Below are 10513 nucleotides of genomic sequence, written 5' to 3'. Positions count from 1 at the left end.
GTGCGATGCACGAATTGTGATATGAATATTAAATTTGCATCTCTAAATTAACTATAGACACTTATCATCAAAATGGAGCTTATGGGAAATCTCCTTATTAAACTAATGATGGATAGATCTGTTACTGCCTTCATTCCGTGTTTTATTTATTTAACAAATTCAAAATAAATAAATAAGTACATAGATAAATTTACGTTTTTCCCCTTTCACAATTCAGGTCAAACATAAATGTATTCACTTCCTCTCTAGCTTTATTTCGATAGTCATACCCACTTAATACTCCCCTATAATCTACATCATTACCCGATCATTTAACACCTACCCCACCATATACTTTATTCAGATAGCTAGAGATAACTTCGAAGTAGGGTGAGGTTGGTCCCTCAACACCTTTAGCTGCCAAAATTCTCACCACGATAATTACGATATTCATCCCCGTCCAAATCCCCGTTTAGAGAGAGGAAAATAAAATTAACCCCGCTTCATCACCCGTCTGTGAATCCACATCCTCCTCAAACCAAGCCCTAGACGACGGGGCCCGACATTATTTTTTTATAAGAGTTTTGAATTTTAAAAGTCTAAGAATATTTGAAAATTTGGTTGTCTTGTTACATTATATTTTGGACATATATAGCTTATAGATATTTTTCCTAATTAAAATTAAGGAAAATTTGTCAGAAAAGACCTTTTAAAGCACAAAATTGTGAGAAAGGACCTTTTAAAAAAAAAGTTGTGAAATGAGGCCCAATTTAAGTTTTTTGTTGTGAATAAGGACCAAATGTGATTTTCCGGTGGTCAACGACTGATTTCCGGCGTTGACCTGCACTTGTGTCATTTTTTAACCAAAAAATATTATTTTTTAAATTTCCCTCCAATATTTTCTGCCACCCCTTTTACTACCCAATCTAACATTTTCAGGTTTTTAAAAAAAAAATCCGACTCTCTCTCCTCGAGCCTCTGCCATTTTCTTCCCCCTTAAGACCACGAATTTCTTCTTTTCAGTTGAAATTAACCAAATTCGCGCAACCCATTTGCTTGTCAAGCATTTTCGTACAAGGTACCACTAAAAGCCCCAAAAATTTTGCTCAAATTTCTCCAACTTTTTGAATCTTTAAATTAGAAAAATTAAGCTCAAGAACCCTAATTTAAAGATTCCAAAAATTGGAGAAATTTGAGCAAAAAAATTGGGGCTTTTAATGTAACCTCGTACGAAAATTCCCAACAAGAAAATGGGTTGCGCAAATTTGACCACCGAAAAATCATATTTGGTCCTTACTCACAACAAAAAAATTGAATTGGGCCTCATTTCACAACTTTTTTTAAAAAATGTCTTTTCTCACAATTTTTGTGTTTTAAAAGGTCCTTTCTGACAAATTTTCCTAAAATTAATGATGGGTAAATTTGTTATTGTCTCATTTAGTGTCTTATTTATTAAAAAAAAAACAATTAGGGGTACATAGACAATTTTTTTTCCTCCCTATTCATAACATGTGCCAAACCTAACCCCAGATGGCTGGACCCAACTCTATTCTAAAGTATCTGACAATTTGATTGTCTAATTACATTATACTTTGGACACATATAGCAATTATAAATTCTTCTAATTAAAACTAATGATGGATAAATTTGTTAGTTCCCCATTCGGTGTCTTATTTATTAAAACAACAAATAAGGATACATAGAAAAATTTATTTTCATCCCCCCTCATCACATGTGCGTGTCAAACATAGCCTTAGATGGCTGGACCCGACCTTATTTTTTGATAAGAGGGCTTTGATTTTTTTTAATTATATAGCCCGTCCTGTTTTCTTTACTTGGGCATAAATTGAGACTTAGGGCCACATTAATAGTTTAGGACTTTAGGTAGGATAATGCTCCATACTTAGAGTTGGCAAGCAGGTCGGTCGTCGGTCGGGTTGCTCTCGGAGTAATATTAATGTTTCATGGTGTACTCATGGACCTTACCATCTCAATAATTCAAAACTTGCATATTCTTGCGATGGGATGGATAGATTCATGTAGTTTCCAGTTTGAAGATTTGATGACACAATTTGATGAACAAAACCAGCTGTTTCATTTGTACTTAACGAGACATGGGGGGGAGGAAATGGGGTATGTTTTGTATGACTCATAACTTACAAGTTACAAGTCATACGACTATGAATGTACTCATATATGATTGACTACTAGTTGATTGAGTAACGTTGTGTTTAATTATGCTTAAAAATAAGTAAAATTCAATATTAAACTAACACTAAATTAAAATACATATTATTCTGCGCGCTTAATTTAAATACTCCGTAGAAAAAATGATTTTAATATACATGATAAGTGGCCTGGTGTATCACCTAAGCTATTAACTAATACGTAGTACAATTTCTAAAAAAAAAGTGAATCTCTCTACAAAACGATTAGAGGTGAAGGTAATTCATATTTATCTGGAAGGTAAATGACGGCAAATTGGTTTGCACATCACATTGTAACTCAAGTTTGCAAGCTTCATTTCTTTGGGACTTTTCCGATAGAGCTAAACAGAACAATAGATGGGGATATTAGGGGTGTCGCTTTACCAAATTTAGCTCCTCTATAGACATGTTCTTCATTTTATATGTTCTTTTAGCTATTCTTTTCATTCGAATAATAATAATAATAATAATAATAATAATAATAATAATAATAATAATAATAATAATAATAATAATAATAATAATAATAAGACTATACTCGAGCTAATGTAAATAAATTCATTATTTAAAAAAAACTACAAAACCATGTTGAGAAATTTAATTTAATTGGTACAAATATGCATAAAATAATAAAGTACTTCATTAGATGTTGAAGTTCTATATGATGGGGAATTGGATATTTGATGGTATCAAATGTTACTCGGGCACTTTATGGAGGAAGTCCAAATACATGCCAGGTATGTATTTGCAAAAACATGCCAACTCCAAATAAAAAGGTAAATCTAAATGGTAAATATTTTTGGGGGGAAATGTAAAACGGTATTGTACACTTGTAAAACGGGGTGCTGACTTGGCATTGCTGAGTTGGCAATTCATTAGAAAAATGGTATTGGTATTACAAAAATGGTACTAAACTTTTTCTAAATGAAATTCATTTTCCTTAAATGGTACTCGTTTTGTACTAAATTTTATAAAGTGGTATTAATATCACAAAAATGGTGCTAAATATTTTAAAATGGTATTCATATTACAAAATTGGCAGTAACGGGATCCAAGTTGGCAAACGGGGTTGACTATTCAACCATTTCAAAATGGCTGGGAAATTACAAACAAGCCCATGGCATGTATTTCATAATACATGCCTGGCTGCGATTTTGACGCCCTCCACTTTATGATGGTGTGGTGCCAACGATCATCTAAGCAAGTTAGGTAAAGAGCATTAGGGACTTAACCTTGTTTACATTGCCAAAGCTTTACCCATCTATCTCAAGTATGTAAACCAAATCACTCACACTAACCTTACTCGTGAGGATGCGAGGAGGGCTCTGCTTACAAAGTGGAGGACGAAAGGGACTCAATGTTTCAACTTTTAATTTGGCACGTTAAATGGGGTGGTAATTCAAGTTAATGGTTTGTGTTCGTGTTTGGTTACAGGTCGTACCAAAAAATTAAAAAAAAATGTGAAACTTGACAATAATGTGAAATATATTAAAGGAGTTAAATCGGGTCGAATTCAGGTCAATCGAGTTCGGTTTAGATGAAGTTCAGGTTTCTCTTAATAATATCAATACGAGTCGGTTCCATGACTCCTCACTAAACTTTAGAGAGCACCCCAATCCCATGTGCTTCGATAAACATGGTTGTGGGCCATTTCGGGCTCACGACCGTGGCCTGAACGGGTCCGGCATACGCCAACTCACTTTGCATTAGGTCGGGACGTGCTGGGCCAAAATTTCAAAACGCATCATACATAAACTTAAATTTACTAAATTTAGCATATTTTTATTGTACCGGACCGGTCTATGCTTTTTGTGCCCGTGCTGCCCGGAATTTTTCGCGCCGGGTCAGATCGGGCCTCGCTCCACAAGGGTTACCCGCTCCTGAAATATTACCAAGCCTTGCTTCGCGCCTCTGGGCGGTAAACGTAGGTAAAAGACTAAGGGCGAGTGATAGATGGAAGAGAGCAATTTTGGAGGGAAAATGGAGTTGCTGAAACTCTCCAGACTCAAACTCCAGCTTCGTGCCCTAATCTCCGAAGTCAAAGATCTCCGAGTAAGCTTTCTCTCTCCTCCTTCTCCTCCTTCTCTCTTCTCCTCTCTAATCTCCATCTTCTGCGCAATTCAGGAAAGAGAACGATCTGCTACAGAACAACTCCATCATTCAAATCAGGTTTTTCAATCTATTTCATTTCTTCTTCAATTCGCTCCTCTTTCTGCTTTGAAATGATGGTTGTTTAATTTTCCATGGTTTTAATTTCAGAAACAGAAGCAATCAGAAGAGGAATTCGGGAGGAAATTGAAGGGATTGGAATCGGAACTAGCTTCATCAATTGAAATACGGCAGAAATTAGAAAGGAAGGTTTGATTTTTTTTCTTTCTTCAGAACTTTGCACATCAACTGTTCGATGAAATTCCTGTGAGAGATACTGGTTGTAATTTTGATTAGTATTGTTGTTTTGATAGGTGAGTTATCTCCAGAACGACAATGCTTTGCTTGAGAGCAAGCAAAAGGGACTGAATGACACAATCCAAAGCCTTCTTCAATCAAGGGAGCAATTCGTAAATGCCTATCAGGTTTTCTTTTGATTGCGAGTTTTTAGTATTTGTTTAAGAGTTAATTAAGCCATTTTCTTAATGAATTTTATTGCTTGATCAATTATAGATTTATAGACACATAGTAGATACCATGCCAAATAATGGTTAAATACTATAATTAAAATTAATTAAAAGCAAAAGTACTGATCATCTAAGTGAATGTGCAAAGTGAAGATTCAAGTAAATGGTGCATAAAGGGGTATGAATGTGTCTGGAATGTTGGGAATTTTGGAAAGATCATATTAGGAAGATGGGAGTAGCAGAGATGCATATGTTGAGATGGTTGTGACTTGTGAGGGAACACCTTCAAGGATAGAATTAGAAATGAAGATAGAGGATGAAAGTTGGAGTTGCGAATATTGAGGATAATTATGTTACTCAAGAATGTTGCAGTGTTTTCTAAAAATGTAAGTGTTTCTGACAGATAATAGTTGGTTATTTGCATTGGGCGATTAGACTGGAGATTGGTAGGATAACTCAGAAGAATGCTATAAGTAGGTTGATGAAGCCACTAGTATATATTTTTTTATTCTAGCTTGGCAAATTTGATGAAGCCACTAGAATGCTATAACTATAAGCATCCCCTCGCAAATGATGTGACTTTTTCTTTCTCCTAGGCAAAACAGACGTCTCCTTTCAGTACAAGACTGTCACTACATTCACAGTGACCTTTCTGTTTGATGAGTTTAAAATTTGTAATATTGGGTTTTATCAAGTGTTTACCCCATTTCTTGCTCACGTTGATATGCAGAGAAAATTGTGAGTTGGCATAATGCACATGCTGTCACGAAAACTTAAAGAGAGCAAAATAGTTCTGCATAAAATGCCGTTAATGGCTTTTCAAGATGTTATGCTATGGGTGAGTTCATTTAAGAAGCACATGGACACTTATACCTACTATACTGCAAGTATAGTCTGCAAGTATTACAAGCTTAGTGATGTATCTATGAGGTCACACACTTATGAGTGTTGCATTTCCGGCTTAGGATGCAGGACAATACTTTTTCTCCAAGCAAAGCTATCAAGTATCATAAGCTTTTCAACTGAATTATAATGAATTCTTTAGATGATCCTTGAAAATGGCATTTGCCATACGACCTGAAGTTGGTTTGAGATATGACCCGGGTCATTTAAATAGATAAATGGTTGCCTATTTACCACCAATAATCTCTATTCCCCCTCCCACACTTCCTTTTCTTCTGTAGTCTTATGAAAGTCCAATGTTTAGTAGGACAATCAATTCCAACTATTTCTTATTATCCTGTAAGATAGTGTGGGCTGTGTGGCTATATCTTGGATACTTTGGTCAATTTCATATGATACTAATCCCTTGACTTCGGTTATTATTAAAAGGGTTTTCTGCAATGCTCTGTAGATTTGTTATTTTACATGTATATGTGGAATTTTTCTTCTTATTAGTAATGTTTTGAACCTGACTTGTATTGTAGTCCAGATGGACACCCTATACTGTTGGATACAGAGAGATTTGGTAGTATGCACTGAGTAAATCTTTGGTTGGTGTTCAGGAATCAACATATGATATGAAACGTTCAATTGAAGCAAGAGATCGGAAGCTCAAGTTTTTCTCAGAGAAGCTAAAGTCTCACTTGTTACTGTTTGATGCTATAGAAAAAGAAGCATTATCCGTAAAGCAAGTTGTTGATAGTGTACGTCATGTTGTCGATGAGAAAGAGGAAGTAGGCATGTAGCTATCTTGATTCTTATATTCATTCATTTTGTCCACTCACTTCACCAGTTACAAAGAGTTAACGTACGTTTGTAAGAAGTAATAGCCTCATAAATTCGTTTCACTTTTTCTTTTCTTGTTTTTAATCATTAACAATTACGGTGTTTGCATGTGCAGTAAATAGCTTAAAAAGAAAGTTTGATAGACTTCCTGAGGCTGAGAAAGTATTTAAAGGTAATTGCTATTATGTACGGAGTAGTTTGCAAGTTTGATCTTTTGTTGATTCATTCAGGCTGAAACAGTGTTTAAATACTTTCATACCGTGTCATGCAGAAAAAATAAATGAAATGGAAAATAGGCTTGGGAAATACAAGGATGAGCTCCAGAGAAAAGAGAAGATTATCTCTGAGCTAGAAGCACAGCTCGAAGCACAAAGAATTAGTAACAAAAATCGAACAGAAGTGGAAACTATATCCTTCTGATCAATGCTTTTTTAAGTGCAGAATTGATTGCTTTAATTTTAACTCTTTTTTTTCTTCTGTATTCTGTCTCCAAATTGTTTCGCTTTGACCACTTTCACCTTCAGAAAGCTCTATCAAAGAAGGAAGCTATCGTACAAAATCTAATATCAGAGAAGCAGGTACGGAGTTTTCATTTTCTCATGTTGTTACTCAGTTTCTTTTTTATCTTTTCTGTCTGATTATTTTCCCCACAATATAGTTTTCTCTAAAAAGTAACACATTCAATTGCAGGGTCTGGAATCTGAACTGAAGAGTTTAGGTGCTGTGTTGGAGAAAATCCAGCATGCTTTCAGAGATATGAATGAGGTCTTTAGAGTTTTCATCACTATCAGTCACTGTTTTTATTATATACCTTTACTTAATATTTACCACAACTTTGACAAATATGCATCATCATGGTGATATCTTGATTTGACATTTGTCAGTTGCACGGACTAGGCATTCTTAAAGAACCTCATCAACATAAAATGGTGTGAACAGTTACTTTGGTGTCAACAAGGTCATCTGATCATACTTTTACATTCGATTGAAACTGGTTAATGATAGATATAACTTTTGAGCTTTCTCTTCATGCACATTTTCTTGGTAACATTTAATGATATAAGGAGTAATCATGTCTGTCATAGCAAGAACGTAAGAACGCCACTCTTCTGGCGTCCTCTCTTCAGATATGCAAAATGTTGCATTTGACTCCAATTGTAATGTTCTGATCCAAATGACAGGACAAAGAAGCATTCCTTTCAATAGTTGAAAGCAAGGAGAAAAGTTTTACGATTCCTGAAGGGGAAATGAGAAGGTCAACCTCTGGATTTCACTGTACTTCATGATCAGCTTCTGGAGATTGTATGTGAATTATAAGCTTTTCTAAATGTTAGTATGTTGCCACCGCCCACCAGCCCCTCCTTCCTTCCCCAAAATCCAGAGAGAGGACAAAACATAAAGGAAATCGAACCACTTGGAAGTAATAATGTTAATCTGAGAATTAAGATTTAATAGTTATATATTTTTATGCTAAGAATTTCTTGGACTTGTTTGTTTTCCAGCTAGAGTAGGGGGAATACATATGGGCATATGGCAATGGGGGGAGGGGCAGGGGGTCAAACAATGGAAGTTGATTTTTCGCTTAAGAATCTGTGGATATATTTTCTCCCCTTATTTGTTTTTTATTATGACAATATGTGTTTCCTAGTGATTCTTATTGTTCATATTGATCCTCTAGGATTAAAGATTCTAAGGTTCACACTAAGAAGGATGCTGAATCTCTGCTTGTTTCGGGAGGTTTTGCAGGTTGCACAGGTATAACTTGATATGTTGATCACAGTCTTTTTCTTGCTCTTGTCTTGTCCAATGCTTCAACGAATAATGTCTACATAAGTTTTGTACCTTATAAAGTGAATATTTTCTTATTTCTTGTCTCAATTCAATCTATTCATGAGTTGCACTATTTGAAAGTTTTCATTCTTCCGGACTTAGGAATTATGTAAAGTTCCTCCAAGAAGCAAATCTAACTAAAATGCTCCTATAGGAGATCTAATGTTCAGTGTTATGTACTTATGTATGAATCACCTCAGTTTATGGTTTTAATATCCAAACCACCATACCCTGCTTGGGTGTGACCCTTTTAGAGGCATTAGGACAGTGTTGATTTTGAAGAAAAGACAATAGCAGAAACGAATTCTGTATACAACACTTGTTACCATGCCTACCAAACATTGAAATTCTAGAAGACGATTATGTTTGTGGACCTTTTATTTGGCAACGAACATTAAAAAATAACACTTATTGAACATTTGTTTCTTTCAGTGTTTAGTCTTATTGATGAACACACCACCATCTTTAAGGAGATGAAACTGTGCACGGAGTTATGGTATATGTATGTCTCATTTGTTTCTTTTGAAAATGTTGCTTTCACTCTTTACAGCGTCTTCACAACGTAACCCGTGTGATACATACCCTCTTTCCATAGAAATTCCAGAGACAAATGACAAGGAGTTCCATACCGAAGAGGCAAGTTGATCTCTTGCATATAAGACGTAATACAGGAAATAGTTTTCTTCTCTTATGTGGTAGTGATATAATACGAGTTACTGTGTGATGCAATTGTAGCCTGCTTGCTCTACAACACAGTCAGTTTGTTCAGTTCCTGAATCAACTACTACTGCTCAAACCAAGCCCATTACTGAAGCAAAGGTACAAGAAGAATTTTACTTCTGTTTGTGTAATTGATTCCACGATTCTATTTGCATGATACCGATTATTCCTCGTGTCAACGTAGCCCGAATAACATCTGCAAACATGCAGTGTTTGTTGTTGATCGGTTGTTCTGGTACTCCGAAGTTGTTATTAATCTCAGTTAACCTGTTTCTATGTTAGAAGTGAATTAATTTCTGATTTGTTTCTAGTGAATGAAGCCAAATGAATTGCAAATTCCTTTTAATTCTGCTAGTGAATTGGTATTAGCTCCTTTTGATAATTGATTAACTTAAATACATGTTTTTCTTATGTACAGTATAAATGCACAACCACAGCTTGCCAGGCGGATTCTGAGTGTTCTACCACTCAATCAGAAACTTGATTACATCCTAGCTAAGTTCAGACTAAGGATACCAATCATACCAATACCATGTATGTTTCTGTTTATTTCATGCAAAAACAGCATTTTATATCGGTTTCTTGACCACTTTTGGTGTTGTGGAATGCAGGGAAGTAGAATTGGTTGAAAGTCATACTACATGATACTCTCCAACCATGTTTGGAGCCTTCGAGGTGTGGAGCTCAAGTGCTCAACCAACATATCCGAGTTCAAACTTGACATCATGTTAAACTGTTTATTAGGAAGTCAACACGCCCTATTAGGCTTAAACTTCAAGATTCTGCTCTAGTTGGCCTATAATCTTGATGCTAAATACGGTTTATGCCATGCTTGCGTTGGTCAATTCTATGATCCATATGGTCATATGGGATCTTCATATCCTTCATACTGGGGTAAGTTATGAGAAATGAAATGCAGCCCTTTCTTAAAGTGTCATATTCCGAATACAAAGAAGTGTATATAGAAAATCCGGCTAATTGTCTAACTGTTAGGCGATTAATAGAGGTTGAATATCGATAACTGGTAAACTTGAGTTGATGTTTTTAATAAAATTAATCAAAGTCAAAACATAACATAACATCATTGTACCCTCTTAAAGAGGGAACTTAGATACGGTTCAATTTTGAGCAGGGCTGACTTCTTGAAATTGAGTGCTTAATAACGATAAAAAACAATTTTAATTTAATTTTTCTTATTATTGTTTTTAAGCTGTCAACTTCTTCATCTGGATTTTGGGGGACCTCTTTTATATTTGTTGGTAAGTTTCACGGGTACATGTTAGCTGCATGTAGTCTATTTTTGTGTTCATGGTTCTCTTGATTAGCTTCACTGATTCAGTGATTATAGCATCAAGATGAATAAGTTTGAGGAAGGTGATGGTGGTATTAACTTTGATCTGTCGCATTCCATATTTATTAAGATTATCCATACTC

At 35.2% G+C, this 10513-nt stretch overlaps 1 protein-coding gene across 3 annotated transcripts; it reads left to right on the top strand.

Annotated features, from left to right (window-relative positions):
• Positions 1–4109: 4109 nt before the first annotated feature.
• On the top strand, positions 4110–10243 carry LOC110784432 (uncharacterized). Of its 3 annotated transcripts, XM_021988888.2 has the most exons (16): positions 4110–4238; positions 4311–4355; positions 4446–4544; positions 4649–4759; positions 6307–6481; positions 6645–6701; positions 6801–6937; positions 7048–7107; positions 7220–7294; positions 7414–7458; positions 7711–7784; positions 8208–8284; positions 8910–8995; positions 9095–9178; positions 9498–9613; positions 9691–10243. In XM_021988888.2, the coding sequence occupies exons 1-15, from the start codon at positions 4140–4142 to the stop codon at positions 9561–9563; spliced, it is 1290 nt and encodes a 429-aa protein (XP_021844580.2). In that variant the 5' UTR covers positions 4110–4139; the 3' UTR covers positions 9564–9613; positions 9691–10243. The 3 variants fall into 3 exon arrangements, with proteins under 3 accessions (XP_021844580.2, XP_056682379.1, XP_056682380.1); XM_056826401.1 differs by lacking the exon at positions 7414–7458 and having other exon boundaries at positions 9691–10239; XM_056826402.1 differs by lacking the exons at positions 7220–7294; positions 7414–7458 and having other exon boundaries at positions 9691–10242.
• The last annotated feature ends 270 nt before the right edge of the window (positions 10244–10513 follow it).

This window comes from Spinacia oleracea, chromosome 1 (genome assembly GCF_020520425.1).
Source record: "Spinacia oleracea cultivar Varoflay chromosome 1, BTI_SOV_V1, whole genome shotgun sequence".
Lineage (NCBI taxonomy): Eukaryota > Viridiplantae > Streptophyta > Magnoliopsida > Caryophyllales > Amaranthaceae > Spinacia > Spinacia oleracea.
This window is presented reverse-complemented; position numbering and strand designations above follow the sequence as displayed.

Bases quoted from the DNA above. Each gene is read 5' to 3' on its own strand.
- LOC110784432 (XM_021988888.2), top strand. From the start codon at position 4,140: ATGGAAGAGAGCAATTTTGGAGGGAAAATGGAGTTGCTGAAACTCTCC. The intron at 8,996-9,094 runs GCAAGTTGATCT...ATGCAATTGTAG, and splicing joins AGGAGTTCCATACCGAAGAG to CCTGCTTGCTCTACAACACA. The intron at 9,179-9,497 runs GTACAAGAAGAA...TCTTATGTACAG, and splicing joins AGCCCATTACTGAAGCAAAG to TATAAATGCACAACCACAGC.